At 40.1% G+C, this 21961-nt stretch overlaps 1 protein-coding gene across 1 annotated transcript in view; it reads right to left on the bottom strand.

Annotated features, from left to right (window-relative positions):
• Window positions 1–412: 412 nt before the first annotated feature.
• LOC124621772 overlaps window positions 413–21961 on the bottom strand; it is a 66968-nt gene continuing 45419 nt past the window's right edge. The window contains exons 4-5 of the mRNA XM_047147209.1: window positions 8558–8617; window positions 413–884 (exon numbers count right to left, since the gene is read on the bottom strand). Of these exons, the coding sequence (XP_047003165.1) occupies window positions 567–884; window positions 8558–8617 (378 nt within the window). The 3' untranslated portion in view covers window positions 413–566. The remainder of the gene's footprint in view (window positions 885–8557; window positions 8618–21961) is intronic.

The raw sequence follows: 21961 nt of genomic DNA, 5'->3' as shown, positions 1-21961 counted from the left end.
ATCCTGTTGCAGAACATGCTCTACAATGTGACATTGCTGCAGAGAGTCTGCATCTGATCAGATATGCTTGCCTAGGATGCTAAGGCTGTATGGGAGGGAACATTTGACAAGGGGAGGATGGCAACTGTCAAAATGTGAGTATTGTTGTTTTTTAGTAGGTTTAATGTGAGCAGAAGTAGGTAGCTGATCTTCAGTGAGGATGAAGTCAATGTCAATGAAAGTTGCACAGGATCTGGAATAGGACCATGTGAAATTTAAATGGGAGAATGAGTTTAGAGATTCCAAAAATTTTCGGCGTCATTCTTATCATGTGTCAATAAGGCAAAAATTTCATAAGTGGATCTAAACCAAACAAGACTGATCTATGGAAACACTATAGCTACTTTATTATTTACAAAAATATTACATCAAATTCACAACATGAGAATATGTTCAGAAATCATCGTCATTATTGTTATATGTGTGCATCATCATCACTATAAGAGAATCTCTCCATCAGTTTTTTTTTCCCCAATTTGATGTTCTGAAGGAAAGTTGGACGGAGTATGAAACCACAAATGCTAATTTCAACTAGGAGTTGCCGGAATTCCTGATGAGTGAACCACATAGCTGCCTCTGGTCAAGAGACCCATTTGAGCATCAAGTAATGTGTCATTGATCACTTTATCAGCAAACATTAGCTGTTGTGGAGTTAATTTCCTCAGCTTAACTGCGTAACCCTTTGCCAATGTCAGGAATTCATCATCTTCAGCTTCCAAATATCGTGTGGGCATTATAAAACGGTCGTGTGATTGAGGAGCCATCATTACTTTTTTGCTGGATGCTGCAAATGAAGAACTGGATGTTTGCTCTGATGAAGTCAATCCAGGTGTGTGAACTGGAACCTATATAAACAGAAATATTTGGTCAAAATTAAGAATGAAAGTACAGAGTTAAATTTAAAAAATGCTAAATACACACTTTCAATTAAAGTTTATTTGTTATGGTAAATACCTATATACACTAAATGTAAATAACTGATTATTTCAATTTCAGGTTCCTCAAGTTGAAGGAAGGTGCTCGTAAGTTTCTAGGAAAATGACAATCTTTGCTCTGTCTTGGAGTGGCTGATGGAAAACACACATTCACATAAAGAAACAAGCAAATTCTGACTCTCTTTACATCAATCAGACTAAGAACAGCCGACCAGTTGCAAAGGATAAAGTAAACTTTACCTAGGTTTCAATAGATATAAATCTATCTTCTTCAGAAGATGCCTGGGGACAATGAACATCGTAATATATATTAAGGTATGAAACATGAGTCAAAAATAAAGTTTAACATATATTAGGAAAATATTGTATTACAAGATGTGAGAAAGATTCTTGGTACTTACAGTATTATAACAACATGAAGTGATATGTCCTTATCGTTTAGGCAAACATCTGCATAGTTACATTAATCATATAAAATATAGCCCTGACACCAGGGTTTGTCAAACAAATAAAATAGGTACATAGAAGTTGCAGAGCGCCTAAGCGACTGAGTAAAATCGGCCAGCGTAGTAGCACAGCGGCCAGGGCAGGTGGCGCTCATGTCGCGAACTATGTGCCGATAGGCGTACTGAAGTAACATTTGAAACATCAATTTTAATTGCGTTCTTAAATAGAGTGATAATAAATAAATTGGCAAGCATTTGACACTCCCGTTATGACATTGTGGGAGGTATAGGAACAATAACGTAGATACATACATCAAAAAGACAGGTGGCGCTTCCGCCGTGAGTTACATGCAGTGGTCTATATAGCCAAAATATAAAGTTATATTACCATATTAGTGAAGCCCATAGAACGTATATAAGTCAAACCAACAAGAACAATCAGTAATGGCTTTTAAGAAAATTACGAGACCTGGTCTACAATCCAGTTACTACGTAATATAGAATAAGAGAAAATTACATGAGAGCCGCTGTAGTGGCAGCCATATATCGTGAAAAGAACACATTATATAAACGATAGTAAACTGGAGGATTTGAAAGTGCATTATAGCTTCCTGAGGAAATAGACTACTGAGGTTACTAACATTAATGTTATATATTACACAGTACGGGTTTAAAGCCTTCGAAAAATTGTTTAATTAAATTGTTAATTAAAGATGCTTTCACTTTTGAAAATAATTTCTCTGTAAAAAACAGTAAGGAATTAATTCACAATATTCAATCTATAAGCTGTACACCTGACACTAGACTGGTGTCCTTTGACATCGTCAGCCTTTACACAAATGTTCCGGTTGATGAAACCATAGACCTTGTAAAAGAGAATCTTCTTAAACACAAAAAATTAAGTGAAACTCAGATTGCCGAACTCATTGGTTTGCTCAAGGTCATTTTAAAATACAATTACTTCACATTTAACGGGAAAATGTATGTACAACCAGATGGTCTAGCAATGGGTAGCCCCCTCGCCGGTATTCTAGCAGAGGTTTTCATTAACGCCTTAGAAACAACGTTCTTCAATTCAAGTTCAGAATTACGCCACAAAATCCGCTATTATGCACGGTATGTTGATGACATTTTCATTGCTTTTGATGGCACTGATCATGAGTTAGAGCATCTCTTTAACACTTTCAACGGTTTACACGAAAAAATTTCCTTCACAAAAGAACTTCAAAATGATAAACGTGAACTTAATTTTCTCGATTTAACAATTTCTATAGAAGATAATTCCTTCCATTTTAATTTCTTCCGCAAGGAAACATATTCTGATAATGTCATTCCTGCTGACTCAACCCATCCAAAAGCTCATAAATTGGCATTTTTTCATTCCGCCATTCACCGAATGGTAACCACTCCTTTATCACCTGCGGATCAAAAAAAGGAATTGAATGTCATCAAAGCGATTGCGGTTAATAATGGGTATAACCAGAATATGATCGATTACCTGCTCAATAAGAAAATCTCCCAAAAATGTTCGACTTTGAGAAATATTCTCCCCACGGATACCACAGAAACTAAAAAATTTATTTCCATCCCTTTCCTGGGTAACTTATCGTATAGGATTAAACGTCTTCTGAATAAAAAATATAACTGTAACATCTCCTTTTCTACAGATAACAGTTTAAAAAGAAATCTTGTACAGTCAGTAGAGATTGCCAGCGATTGGTTTTCTAATTCAGGTATTTACAAGCTAACCTGTAATAACTGCCCCTCTTATTATATTGGTCAAACCGGCAGAGCTGTGAAAACACGATATAAAGAACATCTGTTAGGTAAAAAAGGAACGAATATTCGCAACTCTACCTTTGCTGAACACCTCTTGTTAACCGGCCATACGCCTAAACAGTTAGAAGACACGGTTATCCTACATAGACAGGTCAAAGGACGGAGACTAGATCTGTGGGAAGAGCTATTTATTTTTAAACATCTAGAGCTCAAAGACGGCAATATTCTAAATGATCAGTTGAACCTTGCCTGTAAACAATTTTTCGAAGGCTTTAAACCCGTACTGTGTAATATATAACATTAATGTTAGTAACCTCAGTAGTCTATTTCCTCAGGAAGCTATAATGCACTTTCAAATCCTCCAGTTTACTATCGTTTATATAATGTGTTCTTTTCACGATATATGGCTGCCACTACAGCGGCCCTCATGTAATTTTCTCTTATTCTATATTACGTAGTAACTGGATTGTAGACCAGGTCTCGTAATTTTCTTAAAAGCCATTACTGATTGTTCTTGTTGGTTTGACTTATATACGTTCTATGGGCTTCACTAATATTGTAATATAACTTTATATTTTGGCTATATAGACCACTGCATGTAACTCACGGCGGAAGCGCCACCTGTCTTTTTGATGTATGTATCTACGTTATTGTTCCTATACCTCCCACAATGTCATAACGGGAGTGTCAAATGCTTGCCAATTTATTTATTATCACTCTATTTAAGAACGCAATTAAAATTGATGTTTCAAATGTTACTTCAGTACGCCTATCGGCACATAGTTCGCGACATGAGCGCCACCTGCCCTGGCCGCTGTGCTACTACGCTGGCCGATTTTACTCAGTCGCTTAGGCGCTCTGCAACTTCTATGTACCTATTTTATTTGTTTGACAAACCCTGGTGTCAGGGCTATATTTTATATGATTAATGTAACTATGCAGATGTTTGCCTAAACGATAAGGACATATCACTTCATGTTGTTATAATACTGTAAGTACCAAGAATCTTTCTCACATCTTGTAATACAATATTTTCCTAATATATGTTAAACTTTATTTTTGACTCATGTTTCATACCTTAATATATATTACGATGTTCATTGTCCCCAGGCATCTTCTGAAGAAGATAGATTTATATCTATTGAAACCTAGGTAAAGTTTACTTTATCCTTTGCAACTGGTCGGCTGTTCTTAGTCTGATTTACGTGGAACCATTGCTGTAGCGCAGCTATGTTTAAAATACTGAAATTCTTGCCTGCCGAGGTATCAAAAGCTGCATCCAGGTATATGGACATCAAATTAAAAATTGTGAAAGCAGGTATGGCTATTGACTTTAATCACCAGTGCCTAGAGAAAGACATTATCCCTGATTATGTGAAGGCGTACGTAAATTTTAAACAGTGTAACAGGGTGCCTTCTATTAAAAAGAAGCTAGTGCGTTTAGTCATTTCCGAGAGCACAGTAAATTTGTATAAGAAAAAAGATGTCCTTAATAGTGAAGCCTACTGTATACACCTATTTTTAACTAAAGCCTTTAAAGATCTTTGTAATTTTCAAATTGACCACCTGTGGAATAGTATTAATGAATGGCTCTCTAATCGTAAAGAAATAATCAAGGCCAGACATGAAAGAAAGCTTTTAAAGTTTAGTAATAGGACCACAAGTAAAAGTGATAATACAGCAGACAATAGTGTTAAGCACCTATTTTACGATAGAGTACTAAATAAAACCAATATCTCTTTTACGCAGGCCGAAAATGACTTGTTGTGTAAAGGCCTTAAATATAACTTGCCTGCTAAACTCGATAAATATCCAGTTATTTGTAATCTCATTGTAGATCTAAAAATCGGTTTAGAATCTCTGAAATTAGAGAAAACGGAGCAAGTCAAATGTGCCTACGAATGTAACAACATAATAGAAAAAGAAATTAAATTATCTCCTAATAAGCAATCGGGCGAATATAGTATAATAAAAAGCATTAATCATAAACTTAGAGAGCACGACGCATTAATCACTAAGAGTGACAAAGGGAACACCGTGGTCGTGGCTTATAAAAATGAATATATAGAGAAGACTGTAAAGTTTTTTGAGGAAAACGACATCACTGAGGTTACTGTAGATCCTACTACTGAACTGCAAAATGAAATCCGGCGTACTTTAACGAATTCCGTCAGCTTGTTCAATAAGTTCCAAAAGAAAGGGCTTATAAATATGAACCCTAAACCACCAGTGCTTAGAAGTCAGTTTAAACTGCATAAACAAAATCACCCGATCCGCCCTATAGTGAATGGTATAGGCAGTCCACATCACACACTTGCTAGGCGCCTCTATTTTAAAATTAAAGATGCTTTCACTTTTGAAAATAATTTCTCTGTAAAAAACAGTAAGGAATTAATTCACAATATTCAATCTATAAGCTGTACACCTGACACTAGACTGGTGTCCTTTGACATCGTCAGCCTTTACACAAATGTTCCGGTTGATGAAACCATAGACCTTGTAAAAGAGAATCTTCTTAAACACAAAAAATTAAGTGAAACTCAGATTGCCGAACTCATTGGTTTGCTCAAGGTCATTTTAAAATACAATTACTTCACATTTAACGGGAAAATGTATGTACAACCAGATGGTCTAGCAATGGGTAGCCCCCTCGCCGGTATTCTAGCAGAGGTTTTCATTAACGCCTTAGAAACAACGTTCTTCAATTCAAGTTCAGAATTACGCCACAAAATCCGCTATTATGCACGGTATGTTGATGACATTTTCATTGCTTTTGATGGCACTGATCATGAGTTAGAGCATCTCTTTAACACTTTCAACGGTTTACACGAAAAAATTTCCTTCACAAAAGAACTTCAAAATGATAAACGTGAACTTAATTTTCTCGATTTAACAATTTCTATAGAAGATAATTCCTTCCATTTTAATTTCTTCCGCAAGGAAACATATTCTGATAATGTCATTCCTGCTGACTCAACCCATCCAAAAGCTCATAAATTGGCATTTTTTCATTCCGCCATTCACCGAATGGTAACCACTCCTTTATCACCTGCGGATCAAAAAAAGGAATTGAATGTCATCAAAGCGATTGCGGTTAATAATGGGTATAACCAGAATATGATCGATTACCTGCTCAATAAGAAAATCTCCCAAAAATGTTCGACTTTGAGAAATATTCTCCCCACGGATACCACAGAAACTAAAAAATTTATTTCCATCCCTTTCCTGGGTAACTTATCGTATAGGATTAAACGTCTTCTGAATAAAAAATATAACTGTAACGTCTCCTTTTCTACAGATAACAGTTTAAAAAGAAATCTTGTACAGTCAGTAGAGATTGCCAGCGATTGGTTTTCTAATTCAGGTATTTACAAGCTAACCTGTAATAACTGCCCCTCTTATTATATTGGTCAAACCGGCAGAGCTGTGAAAACACGATATAAAGAACATCTGTTAGGTAAAAAAGGAACGAATATTCGCAACTCTACCTTTGCTGAACACCTCTTGTTAACCGGCCATACGCCTAAACAGTTAGAAGACACGGTTATCCTACATAGACAGGTCAAAGGACGGAGACTAGATCTGTGGGAAGAGCTATTTATTTTTAAACATCTAGAGCTCAAAGACGGCAATATTCTAAATGATCAGTTGAACCTTGCCTGTAAACAATTTTTCGGAGGCTTTAAACCCGTACTGTGTAATATATAACATTAATGTTAGTAACCTCAGTAGTCTATTTCCTCAGGAAGCTATAATGCACTTTCAAATCCTCCAGTTTACTATCGTTTATATAATGTGTTCTTTTCACGATATATGGCTGCCACTACAGCGGCCCTCATGTAATTTTCTCTTATTCTATATTACGTAGTAACTGGATTGTAGACCAGGTCTCGTAATTTTCTTAAAAGCCATTACTGATTGTTCTTGTTGGTTTGACTTATATACGTTCTATGGGCTTCACTAATATGGTAATATAACTTTATATTTTGGCTATATAGACCACTGCATGTAACTCACGGCGGAAGTGCCACCTGTCTTTTTGATGTATGTATCTACGTTATTGTTCCTATACCTCCCACAATGTCATAACGGGAGTGTCAAATGCTTGCCAATTTATTTATTATCACTCTATTTAAGAACGCAATTAAAATTGATGTTTCAAATGTTACTTCAGTACGCCTATCGGCACATAGTTCGCGACATGAGCGCCACCTGCCCTGGCCGCTGTGCTACTACGCTGGCCGATTTTACTCAGTCGCTTAGGCGCTCTGCAACTTCTATGTACCTATTTTATTTGTTTGACAAACCCTGGTGTCAGGGCTATATTTTATATGATTAATGTAACTATGCAGATGTTTGCCTAAACGATAAGGACATATCACTTCATGTTGTTATAATACTGTAAGTACCAAGAATCTTTCTCACATCTTGTAATACAATATTTTCCTAATATATGTTAAACTTTATTTTTGACTCATGTTTCATACCTTAATATATATTACGATGTTCATTGTCCCCAGGCATCTTCTGAAGAAGATAGATTTATATCTATTGAAACCTAGGTAAAGTTTACTTTATCCTTTGCAACTGGTCGGCTGTTCTTAGTCTGATTTACGTGGAACCATTGCTGTAGCGCAGCTATGTTTAAAATACTCTTTACATCAGCTACAAAGGCACATTAAGCTTCGTATTAAGGGCAATAGGTGATACAAATTATGAAGTTTTAATGGCTGCCATTGGAATGAGCTAGACTGATGTGATTAAAAACGTGCATATCTACGACAGTCTCAAAAAGAGAGAGAGAGAGAAACTAAACATTCAATTTTCTGAGAACCTTTCAAAAACCACCTAGACTGATCCAGATATTTTCATTTCTGGCGAGACATTCCAGTTGAAGGGTATTTTAATGAAGACATATTCTGTTTGCTCAGTGATGAATTACATATATCGTATCCCTATAGCAAGGAGAGTTCTTGAAAGTGTTTTCATAATTTTGGTTTCGAGTTTCACAGTACCATACCTGGAAAGCATATCACTCTATTGCCTATGACTGTAAATACCGTAGTTATATATACAAGTAGTTATAGCATGCTCGTGTTAACATAATATTTCATGAAGACATTTCAGCATTTATATCTACACCGGTAATCAGTGGCTTCCCAAATGAAGATTTGGAATCTCAAACAGCTTTGAAAAGTTGCAGTTATGCTTCTTCTATGTCTGCCTCTTTCCCGCAATCACTTTGACAGTTAAGGAAGAGGTGCAAGGCAAAAGAATAAGGTTCGGATATTCACTTTCTTTTTTCTAAAATACAAAATTAATATGGTATTATCATTTTATTGTTGCATGTCCACTTACCGGCATTTCACCGCCTTGAGTATCAGCTGCACTAGTTGATTCACCTCGATCCGACATTTTCTGGTGGAACAAAAAAATCAGTTCGTTGAAATACCAGAGACTCTGAACATAACTCTTTTAATCATTAACCTTCCATAATTCTTACCGCAAAGTGGACTTAAGGTTGTTTATTTTTTTCACTACACTATCACAAGTCGCATCTGGCTCTAGACATTCCAGTTTTTGTATTAAAACATTGTATGTGGTCGCTTTTTTTCCACAATTGGAATAAGCAGCACATTTTGTATCCCAAAGTGCAGAGAGATTCCGGTAACAGTCAATAAAATCTAAAAGTGCATCTTTCTTTTTCATATATGTCATGATTGTGACGGAATGAGGGTCTAGTGACGACAATTAGATTATCAGAGAGAACTGCACAGTTTATAGTCACAAAAGACAAGTCTGGCATCCTGCCTGTATTGCGCAGATATATCTGGTAATCGTACAGTTTATCGCTCTGACATGATGTCATATGTGATAAACTGCGTAGTTAAATTGAAGGTATGTAGATACCTTTAATAAATTTACTCAGGCAGTTAGTTACCGGTATGCACATCCCTCAGTGAAGTTTATCGATGAGACAAAAGAAAATAATGGCATCAATTACGAGTATGTCAATGTGACAATTATAACAAAAATAAAATAAACATGTTTTCAGTGTCTGCAGAAAACCGCGTGTACAGTCACTATTTATGCCCAGTCATGACATCCACAATATTACAAAAAGTCTATATTTATTCTGTATTGCAGATTCTAATATTTACTATTCGTGTCATTTTTGTGATAACAAGGATTAATATACAAAGCTTGTAGGTACTGTAACACAGAGTCTATCTTCAAACTTTTGCAAAATTCGTACTTCATCGTCAATAATACACTACATTTGTCTTTCTTGGAAATGTTTGGCAACAGTATCCCAGTTCAAAAAAAAATTGTTTCCCATTAATCTCATTGTGTTGGGCTTCCCACGGGATAAGATGAATATTTTTGAGAATTTTCCTGCGCATACAAGTGTTTGCACATCATGTAATTCGTGGTAAATTATGAACTACAGTTGAGTATTCTATAAACTTTAGAAGCTACTGTATATCTTTCCAGAAAATCATTCCCCCTTATCGCAGTGCTGGCACTTCTGTGATTAGTGCAATATTCCCACATTTTTCCGCTCACTGATCCCATTGCTCCTAACCTACTGTATGAAATTTTACAATCGTGACAAATTTTGCTCTTATGAATTCAAGTGACAAATTTTGCTCTTATGAATTCAACTACAGCGATGTAATAAAGTGTATTGCACCGTTTATGACTGTCAGTTGTATTCCCTATTAGTTTCCCCTTAAACAATAGCATATACACTCCTGGAAATTGAAATAAGAACACCGTAAATTCATTGTCCCAGGAAGGGGAAACTTTATTGACACATTCCTGGGGTCAGATACATCACATGATCACACTGACAGAACCACAGGCACATAGACACAGGCAACAGAGCATGCACCATGTCAGCACTAGTACAGTGTATATCCACCTTTCGCAGCAATGCAGGCTGCTATTCTCCCATGGAGACGATCGTAGAGATGCTGGATGTAGTCCTGTGGAACGGCTTGCCATGCCATTTCCACCTGGCGCCTCAGTTGGACCAGCGTTCGTGCTGGACGTGCAGACCGCGTGAGACGACGCTTCATCCAGTCCCAAACATGCTCAATGGGGGACAGATCCGGAGATCTTGCTGGCCAGGGTAGTTGACTTACACCTTCTAGAGCACGTTGGGTGGCACGGATACATGCGGACGTGCATTGTCCTGTTGGAACAGCAAGTTCCCTTGCCGGTCTAGGAATGGTAGAACGATGGGTTCGATGACGGTTTGGATGTACCGTGCACTATTCAGTGTCCCCTCGACGATCACCAGTGGTGTACGGCCAGTGTAGGAGATCGCTCCCCACACCATGATGCCGGGTGTTGGCCCTGTGTGCCTCGGTCGTATGCAGTCCTGATTGTGGCGCTCACCTGCACGGCGCCAAACACGCATACGACCATCATTGGCACCAAGGCAGAAGCGACTCTCATCGCTGAAGACGACACGTCTCCATTCGTCCCTCCATTCACGCCTGTCGCGACACCACTGGAGGCGGGCTGCACGATGTTGGGGCGTGAGCGGAAGACGGCCTACCGGTGTGCGGGACCGTAGCCCAGCTTCATGGAGACGGTTGCGAATGGTCCTCGCCGATACCCCAGGAGCAACAGTGTCCCTAATTTGCTGGGAAGTGGCGGTGCGGTCCCCTACGGCACTGCGTAGGATCCTACGGTCTTGGCGTGCATCCGTGCGTCGCTGTGGTCCGGTCCCAGGTCGACGGGCACGTGCACCTTCCGCCGACCACTGGCGACAACATCGATGTACTGTGGAGACCTCACGCCCCACGTGTTGAGCAATTCGGCGGTACGTCCACCCGGCCTCCCGCATGCCCACTATACGCCCTCGCTCAAAGTCCGTCAACTGCACATACGGTTCACGTCCACGCTGTCGCGGGATGCTACCAGTGTTAAAGACTGCGATGGAGCTCCGTAAGCCACGGCAAACTGGCTGACACTGACGGCGGCGGTGCACAAATGCTGCGCAGCTAGCGCCATTCGACGGCCAACACCGTGGTTCCTGGTGTGTCCGCTGTGCCGTGCATGTGATCATTGCTTGTACAGCCCTCTCGCAGTGTCCGGAGCAAGTATGGTGGGTCTGACACACCGGTGTCAATGTGTTCTTTTTTCCATTTCCAGGAGTGTATTATCAACATTTATTGTACAATCCACATTGTTATGCGGCTCTGTTATTTTGCAGTCACAGTGGCACCGATATGGGTGAATTCCGCCAATGACCGACATTGGACAAAGATGGTCCATCTTTTCAAATCAACATGCCACTTAGGCTGTGGTCACATAGTCAGTCCCATCTCCCAAACGTACAGACTCCAGATGACAATCATTGAAATTCAAATCAGTTCGTTTTTTCGCTCAAATTGATGCCGTTCTTGCACATGAAATATGGAACGTGAGAAATTGATAAGTTTAATTCAAGAAAGAGTGAGTGAGTGGCAGCCTGAGGGTGAAAATATCATATTTGGGATATAGTCTGGAATCTAAGGACTGAAATCACAGGTTTATTTAAAACCTCAGATAACACACAATCTTTTTTGGAAATTTTAGGCATAGATTATAACCTCAAAAATTAATTTGTTCAAGAGAAGAGGATGGCATGTCTATTATGCTTATAGCTACTGTACTGGATGTTTTTGTGGTAGGTTGTCATTAGTTGTGTACAAATTATTATTACTGCTTAGTGGTGTTTCATACCAGTAGCCTAGTAATACTGTTAATATAAAGTGGTTTGCGAATGTGGTGTACAATATATATTGCCACTTTTATGAGTTTTAGTTTTTCAGAACATCTTATGCTACACTTTATGCTTGTCTTTCACTCATGTGCTAAAGGTCAGTCACTGCAAGTGAACTTACATGCACTAGCACAACTTTACATAAATACAGCAAAAACAGTGTGTTGCATTTAATTATCACCACGAATTATCTGAAGTATGTAACAGAACATTTCTACCGTCATCTCATATACTCTTAAAACTTGTATGGTTATTCCGATAACTGAGGACAGTGTGTATAGTACTCACCATGTTCTTCACGAGACAGGAAAGCTTTTTTAGGTGTGAGATTATAACCTCAAAAAATAATTTGTTCAAGTGACAAGAATGACTTACCTTTTGCTCAAGTTACTGTAATGGATCTTTCTGGGTTGTTGTAGTGGACATCAGCTGTCTACAAATTATTATTACTGCTTACTGGCGTTGTTTTTATGGCAGTAGGGTGGTGATTCTGTTACATGAAATGGTTTGCAAATGTGACGTACGTGTTTCCACTTTTCAGTGCTGTACGTGTTCAGAGTATCTTACTCTAAACTTTGTCTGTCTTTCACGCGTATAGTGAATGAGTCATTGAAGGTTAATTTATGTATGCCTGCACAATGTTAAATATATTCAGCAAAGAGATTTTGAGTAGCCCCTACTTGTAGAGGTGAGAGTTGAGGTCTATTAAAAAATCCAGTTCTCACATTAAAGATGCAGTTCTGGTTCAAGCAAAACCACAAGTGACTCTTTTATATTTGACATCTGTCAATTACATCTTTCTAATAATTGGGCCTATATCACATTCTGGAAAATACAGTTTCAATGCTTGTGTGTGCTATGTTAGATGTTATTTACGACGCTCTAAAAACTAATTCAAAATCTAATATTTTCACTCTTCACCCCCCCCCCCCACCCCCACCCCCACCAAACCGAATTTTGAAGCTGTGCAAGCGTACTAAGACACACTGTAATACTGATTTTCTTTATTAAAAGCAACATTCTATCTGAAATAATACTGCCACCAGGAATATTGATACCTGTGGACAAGGGCAGTGCTACCATTGTTTTGGACAAGCAGGATTACATTCAAAAGATGCAGTGTTTAATGTCTGATTCAGCATAGCAGAGGGGGGGGGGGGGGGGGGGGGGAGAGAGAGAGAGAGAGAGAGAGGAGAGATTCCTTATCGCAGGAGACTATCCACAGTCTCAATTCTTATTGGTCATATTTTGTGGAAATATGATGTAAAGGGCAATCTAGGCTTGCATAAGATGAGCATATACCATGTTTCTTGCAGTTCTGGTGTGTCATACATTGGTCAGACTACAAGGACTATGGAGGACCAGTGTACTGAGAGCATAAGTGGCACACATTCTCACAACATCCGAGCAGATTTGCCATTGTCTTGGCACCAGTCATCTAATAGAATATAACAACATGGAGGTTCTGACATACACTTCATCTACATTTACACTCTGCAAGCCACCCAACGTAGTGTGGCGGAGAGCACTTTATGTGCCACTATCATTACCTTCCTTTCCTGTTCCAGTTGCCTATGGTTCGTGGAAAGAACGACTGCCGGAAAGCCTCCGTGCGTGCTTGAATCTCTCTAATTTTATATTTGTGATCTCCTCGGGAGGTACAAGTAGGGGGAAGCAATATATTCAATACCTCATCCAGAAATTGACCCTCTCGAAACCTGGACAGCAAGCTACACCGCAATGCAGAGCGCCCCTCTTGCAGAGTCTGCCACTTGAGTTTGCTAAACATCTCCGTAATGCTATTATGCTTACCAAATAACCCTGTGACAAAACGCGCCGCTCTTCTTTGGATCTTCTCTATCTCCTGTCAACACAACCTGGTACGGATCCCACACTGATGAGCAATACTCAAGTATCAGTTGAACGAGTGTTTTGTAAGCCACCTCCTTTGTTGATAGACTATATTTTGTAAGGACTCTCCCAATGAATCTCAACCTGGCACCCGCCTTACCAACAATTAATTTTATATGATCATTCCACTTCAAATCGTTCCGCATGCATACTCCCAGGTATTTTACAGTAGTAACTGCTACCAGTGTTTGTTCCGCTATTATATAATCATACAATAAAGGATCCTTCTTTCTATGTATTCGCAATACATTATATTTGTCTATGTTAATGGTCAGTTGCCACTCCCTGCACCAAGTGTCTATCTGCTGCAGATTTTCATGCATTTCGCTGCAATTTTCTAATGCTGCAACTTCTCTGTATACTACAGCATCATCCGTGAAAAGCCGCATGGAACTTCGGACACTATCTACTAGGTCATTTATATATACTGTGAAAAGCAATGGACCCCTAAAACTCCCCTGTGGCACGCCAGAGGTTACTTTATCGCCTGTAGACGTCTCTCCATTGATAACAACATGCTGTGTTATGTTTGCTAAAAACTCTTCAATCCAGCCGCACAGCTAGTCTGATATTCCATAGGCTCTTTCTTTGTTTATCAGGCGACAGTGCGGAACTGTATCGAACGCCTTCCGGATGTCAAGGAAAATGGCAATCTAACTGGGAACCTATATCTAATATTTTCTGGGTCTCGTGAACAAATAAAGTGAGTTGGGTCTCACACAATCGCTGTTTCTGGAATCCATGTTGATTCCTACAGAGTAGATTCTGGGTTTCCAGAAATGACATGATACGCGAGCAAAAAACATGTTCTAAAATTCTACAACAGATCGATGTCGGAGATACAGGACTATAGTTTTGCACATCTGCTCGATGACCCTTTTTGAAGACTGGGACTACCTGTGCTCTTTTCCAATCATTTGGAACCTTCCGTTCCTCTAGAGACTTGCGGTACACGGCTGTTAGAAGAGGGGCAAGTTCTTTCGTGTACTCTGTGTAGAATCAAATTGGTATCCGGGTCAGGTCCAGTGGACTTTCCTCTGTTGAGTGATTTCAGTTGCTTTTCTATTCCTTGGACACTTATTTCAATGTCAGCCATTTTTTTGTTTGTGCGTGGATTTAGAGAAGGAACTGCAGTGCGGTCTTCCTCTGTGAAACAGCTTTGGAAAAAGGTGTTTAGTATTTCAGCTTTACGCGTGTCATCCTCTGTTTCAATGCCATCATCATCCCAGATAGTGTTACTAAGGAAACTGTTTACATTAAATTAGTAAGTAATGTTATACATGCAGATGGTAGCGTTTGTTTAAATTCTGTATGGAATCCTTCTCTCTCACGTGTTTAAAAACAGAGGGGCAGAGTTTATGCTACCTCACTTTTGGCGGTTGTCAATGACATCACATGGCTGTATTCCCATAAGTTATTTGAACAAAACTATACATGCTTTCAGGGACAATGTTACCAGGGTACATTTGGAACTTTGAAGTATTATGTGGGTAGGACAATGCTGTAACCAATGTTGCCCTATGACTACTTGACAATTTAGCAGATACTGGGCACACACTGTTCACTGATTGATTCTATACCAAGTGTTTCGTTAGCAACAGCTCTTGAAGTAAAAGGCACTGATCTCATTGGCACTGTCAAAAGGACAGAAGAGGAATAACATTTGATTTGCATGCTACATCTCTTCATCACAATGAAATGATTTTTTGTCATAAGGAAAACATTTTAGCCTTATAATGGAAATACAGAAATGGTGTTTTCATGACAAACACAAAGCACAGTGGAGACATTATTTCCTATACTTACAGGAAAGGAGCGGGGAAAAAATATCAAACCAGCAGCAGTCCTCGATTAAAATAAAAACAAGTTTGGTGTAAATCTAAGTGACCAGACAATGTCATACGGAATTTTTGACCATCGCTCTTTCATTTCATCTATTTCTCATGGCTATTTCCAAGGCAGGTAATGAAAAAAAAAATTAGTGCCAGCCAGTTTATTATTGCTGTTTGTAAGGACCTGCGCATGACATGAAGTACTGACTCCAACCTTCCACAAGTGGTGCTAATATTTGACAACTAGCTGGAAATTATATCCTGGACAGAATACTATAGCATCAAGAAGAAAGAAAGCACAGAAAACATGTAAAGTGTGCTCAGAAAGGAGGAGGAGCGGCAGCCAAGAAAAAAGATGCATCTTCTCAGTGCAGTGTATGTAAAGTGGTGTTTTGTGTGCAACCATGCTTCCAGCTCTATCACATGAAAAAGGACTACCAGAAGTAATAAGTCATTTTCCTTGACATATATTGTACATAACATAATCCTAGAATCGGCATTGTTTTTCTCACCTACTGATGAAAGATGTGTGAGTACAACAATATAACATTTTCATAAAAAACAATTAATAAACTTTTTTTCTAAGCTTGCACCTGAGAGTCAAAGTAAAATTAAAATGCCCAGCACTGGGGAGAGGAGATGTTGGCACAGGAGTAAGCAGATTTAGGTGTTTGCCAATCTTAGTGTTAATCATCTGTGATAATTCATGAGACATGTGCATTTTACTAACTACTGGTTATTGTTTAAATATGATGTATTATTTGAAACAGAATTAGTTTCTGCAGCAGCAATGTGCAATGCTGCTGCAATTTTATCCAATATGTTAAAACTTTGTTTTAATATTTTGAATGAAAGCAATGTGCCAGAAATTCATTCATTACTAACCTTATTCTGAAGTGTTAAATATAATAATTATCGCATAGATATATGCTCCCAAAGAATTTTGGACCAAAATATTATTCAAAAAATTTTGTTTGAGGAACTGGGTTTTTGTTTCATTTTAAATGTGTAGCACGAACACATGCATGGATGCATATATTGTTATTTCAGGCATATTATGAGGTCAAACAACACTTTTTTCTTGTTTTTAAACTGTAAAACATGGACTATTATTTGCCATTTTATGTTCAACACCACCATGTCTTTTGTTAGCAATTTCGTAGTGGTAATTATTCTCTCGCTTTATTGAATATTGCAGGTAGCACTAAGTGTCAGAAAACTGAAATTCAGTTTCAAAACAATTCTCAGGATCTTATACAGATCTCCCATTTCATTCACATACAGTATATCTCAGGTGACAGTGTAGTTTCTTGTTGAACTCTCTCCATTTGGTTCATCACTTTTAGAGCTGCATCATCAGGTGATCCACAGAGATGTCCAGACATGTAAAATACTTCTCCATTCCCTTTGCAGTGATCAAACTTTTCACATAGGCACACCCCTTTAACACTACCTTCTTTAAATTCCCTAAATTTACAATATGCATAACTGTCATAATGAGCAGAAGGCCTGTCCTTGATTGTTGTAACAACTTCCATAGTGATATTTACACTAGAAATTTTGGAAGCGAAGTAACCACAGGGACTTGTGTTTCAACCAGCACAGTGTTCACACAGCACTTGAAGGGTGGGGGACTGGTTAAGTTACAATATCCAGTGCAATAGTAGCTGTAATTAGTATTGTTAAGAATGAAATTTTCACTCTGCATTGGGCTGCGTGTTGATATGAAACTGCCTCACAGATTAAAACTGTTTGCTGGACCTTTGCCTTTTTACAGGCAGATGCTCTACCAACTGAGCTATCCAAGCACATCTCCTAGATTAAGAGAGAAAGAAAAAATTGCAGCACTCAGGCATCTGGGAAGACATAAATCATAATCTTGGGGACATATTATCTACCAAATGAAAACCTGATGATCAATGAACTGCAGATGGTATGCATTTAGGCAGTGTAAGATTTCAAAACCTGATATGTATGGAATGAAAATTTTCTGGATATGTCACTCTAAAAACTTCTATCCATTGAAAAGGCTAGCATATCTCAAAAAAGAAGGAAATGAAAGAGGTAAAAATTTTGCTTTCAGTGGTGTCACTCAACTTGCAACAGACTATTCAGTATTTGCTGAAATATCATAATGTATAGTTTCTTCACACCTATGGATCTGGCAGATTTCATACTATAGCATGGGTTGACAGTTGTAGGAATAGTAATAGTCTTACTAAATAAAACATTTGTATGTAGAGAATTTTCGCCAAAGAAAAGCGGGAAGGAACATATTACAGAATTTTGTTTCACTTGTGATCATACACAACTATGGTACATGCCAAAAAAGAGTAAGTGTGTAGTGCTACTTTCTACAACTACTGAACGTGCTTCTAAGCCTGACATAATAAAGTACTATAATGAAAAGAAAGGTAGGTGGACTCATTAGATCAGTTGGTGCATACTTACTCCTGCATCACATGTAGTATTTTTTAATGAGAACCTGACGTCATTGAACTCACTGAAGATTTGGTTCAACCACATATCAAAAGAATGTCAAAACTAGGATTTCAGAAAGCTGGAGGCTGAGGATGGTACAGCAGCTAGTCTGCTCCGTTGGGCCTTCATAGCCAGTTTGGGTGGAGTTTATTTTTTAGCGAAGTACTAACAGAATAAAAACTCTTAGAAGAGTAGCATTGTTACATGTGTGACACTAAAAAAGGAAAAATACAGAAACCTGTTAGTAGTAACTGCAGAAGAAACTTCACGGTGAGCATTCAACCTCTATAGCGAAGTGCAGTAACAGCTCTAGTGACACAAAAACAGAATGTTTCCAGGATTAAAGTCTATTGATATAGTTTGAAAATTTATAACAAATATAGAGGAACTTTTTGCAGGGTTTACCATTCAGTGAATTTTAGAAAAAAACAATATAAAATTACTTAACAACATCAAATATTTACACTGATATTGGTTGGTTGGTTTAAAAGAGGGAAAGGGACCAAACTACGAGGTCATCGGTCCCTTGTTCCTAATAAAACAATGCCACAAGTGTGAGAATAAAACAGACGAGCCATATAACACAAAACAGAAAGAAAAGAAAGACCACAAAAACGAAGGAAAGCCAACGAACACTAAAAGGAACAAAAGGACAAGAAAACAACAGAGAGATGCAAGAAACAGAAGAGAGCAAAACAAGGAAGCAGATTACAGCGGCTCGCTGACCATGACAATAAAAAGGAAAAGTCAGCCACCCTGCAACTCATTAAAACCTCCAACCTAAAAGCATTAGGGTGGAGGCCACAGAGGGACAAAGGACATGTGCCAAAACTCAGATTGAATGATAAAACCCACCCTCACGGATGAAATGTAAAACCAAATCGTCCGATCAGGCATTGTCTGCTAAAATCAATGATAATGAAGTCACAGGGCAGACAAAGGAGGACAGAGCAGAAGAATATGGGCCACTGTCAACCTGGCGCCGCACCGACAATCAGGCAGGTCTTCGCACTGCACGAGGTAGCCGTGGGTCGCCCAGGCCTGGCCAATGTGGAGCCAGCAGAGAACCACAGAGTCCCTGCGAGAGGTCTTCATCGACGACTTCCACACATTCGTGGTCCCCTTAATGGCTCACAGTTTGTTGTGTGTACTGAGATTTTGCAATTCTGCCTCCCAAAGCTGAAAACCCTAGCAGTGTAATAACGAACGCAGGTCAGTTGTGGGGATGCCCATCTCCAGAAGTGGTTTCCGGGTAGCCTGTTTGGCCAGCCTGTCAGCAAGTTCATTTCCTGGGATTCTGATGTGACCAGGAGTCCAGACAAACAACACTGAACAACTGGACTGCCCCAGGGCATAGATGGACTCCTGGATGGACGCTACCAAAGGTTGATGACGGTAGCACTGGTTGATAGATTTCAGGCTGCTCAAGGAGTCAGTACATAAGACTTCCCAGGGCTTGAATGGAGATACTAAAGTGCACAAGAAATGGCCACCAGTTCTGCAGTGAATACACTGCAACCATCGGGTAAGGAATGCTGTTCAATATGGCCGCCGTGAACATAGGCAAAACTAACACGACCATCTGCCTTCGAGCTTTCGGTGTAAACCACTTCAGAGCCCCAGAAGTGGAGGTGGTAAAGGGAAGGACTCCAGTTCGGAGAGAGGGGACCGCATGCGAACTGCAATCATTTGCCCCAACCTGGGCTGCCGATGCAAGAGATGGACTGCCACAGGTGGGAAAAGGAGCAATAATTCGGATGCTCAGGAGAACTAAAAATGTGTGCTACGTAACTGCGAGCAGTTGTCCATGTCACATCTGCAATGGAGGGACTCCAGTCTCCACCAGTACGCTGGTCACTGGACTCGACCTAGCTCCTGTCGCTGGTCCAACCCCGCGGTGGTGCACAGGGTCGAGTAAATGCAATGCTGAGGGCACTGTCGAACCATAAACCATACTCCCATAGTCAGTTCGGGATTGGACAAGGGCTCTGTAAAGCCACAGCAGCATAGAGCAATCTGCACCCCAATTGGTGTTGCTCAGGCAACAGAGGGGGGCACTGAGGTCCTGCCAGCACTTCTGCTTAAGCTGATGAAGATGATGGAGCAAAGTCAATTGAGCGTCGAAAACCAGCCCTAAGAATCTATTTGTCTTCACTACATTGTGTGGCCCGTCATAAAAGTAAAGTTCTGGGTCTGGATGAATGGTACGACGCCGACAGAAGTGCATAACAAATGACTTTGCGGATGAAAACTGGAAGACGTGGGCTAAAGCCCATGAGTGCGCCTTGTGGATGGCTCACTGTGGGTGACAGTAACACCAGTACTGGAGCAGCAGTACAAAATGCAGAAGTTGTCTGCATACAGAGAAGGTGAGGCGGAGGGCCCGACAGCTGCTGCTAGACCGTGAATGCTACTAGACTGTTAATGGCCACTAAAAATACAGAGAGACATGCAATACAGAGCCCTGTGGGACTCCATTCTCCCGGATATGGATTTAACTATGGGAGGCACCAACTTGGACACCGAAAGTACAGAGAGACAGGAAGTTTTCGATAAATCGGGAATGGGCCCCAGAGACCCCACTCATACAATATGGCAAGGATATGATGTCGCCAGGTCGTGTCGTGCTTTACATAACTCAAAAAAAGATGGCAACCAGGTGTTGCTGTCTGGAAAAGGCTGTTCGGATGGCAGAATCGAAGGACACAAGATTATCAGCTGTAGAACGACCCTGGCGGAAGCCACCCTGGCACAGAGCCAGTATGCCACGTGACTCCAAGACCCAACCCAAACACCAACACACAATACATTCCAGCACCTTACAAAGAACGTTGGCGAGGCTGATGGGTCGATAGCTATCCACATGAAGTGGGTTTTTACCAGTTCTGAGCACCAGAATGACGGTGCTCGCCTGCCATTGCGATGGAAAGACGCCATCACACCATATCTGTTTGAAGGTTATGAGGAGATGTCGCTTGTAGTCAGATGAGAGAATTTTAATCATCTGGCTGTGGATACGATGAAGCCCAGGAGCTGTCGGGGCAATGTGCAAGGGCACTGAGGAGCTCCCACTCTGTAAATGGGGTGTTACAGCATTCACTGTGGCATGTAGTGAATGAGAGGACGTTCCCTTCCAGCCGCTGTTTCAGAGTGCAAAAGGCTGGGGAGTAATTCTCCAATGCAGAGGCCCGAGCAAAGTGCTCGGCAATGGCGTTTGTGTCGGTAGATAACACGCCATTTATTGCAAAACTGGGAACACCTGTTGGGGTCTGGTACCTGAATAGGAGTTTGATATTTGCCCAGACTTGGGAAGGTGATGTATGGCACCCAATGGTCGAGATATAGCTCTCCCAACACTCCTGGTTCCATTGTTTGATAAGTTGGCGAACAAGGGCACGGAGCCGTTTAAAGGTTATGAGGTGCTCCAGGGAAGGGTGCCGCTGTAGAGCTCGCTGACGCTCCTTAATTGCTTCAGCAACTTCCGGCGACAACCAAGGGCTGCCTTATGCCTCACGTACCATAAAGAGTGAGGGATCGCATTTTCTACTGCAGAAACAATTGTTGTAGTCACCTGCTCAACCCTCACATTGATGTTACCATGTGGGGCAGATTCAACGGTGACAGCAGAGGTGAAAGTTACTCACTCCGCTTTGTTTAAAGCCCATCGGGGCAGGCGTCCATGTGCCTGACACCGGGGCAGTGACAGGCAGGTGGGTAAGTGGTCACTACCACACAGGTCGTCATGTGCTCTCCAGTGGA

This window comes from Schistocerca americana, chromosome 1, assembly GCF_021461395.2.
Source record: "Schistocerca americana isolate TAMUIC-IGC-003095 chromosome 1, iqSchAmer2.1, whole genome shotgun sequence".
In the NCBI taxonomy this organism is placed as follows: domain Eukaryota; kingdom Metazoa; phylum Arthropoda; class Insecta; order Orthoptera; family Acrididae; genus Schistocerca; species Schistocerca americana.
This window is presented reverse-complemented; position numbering and strand designations above follow the sequence as displayed.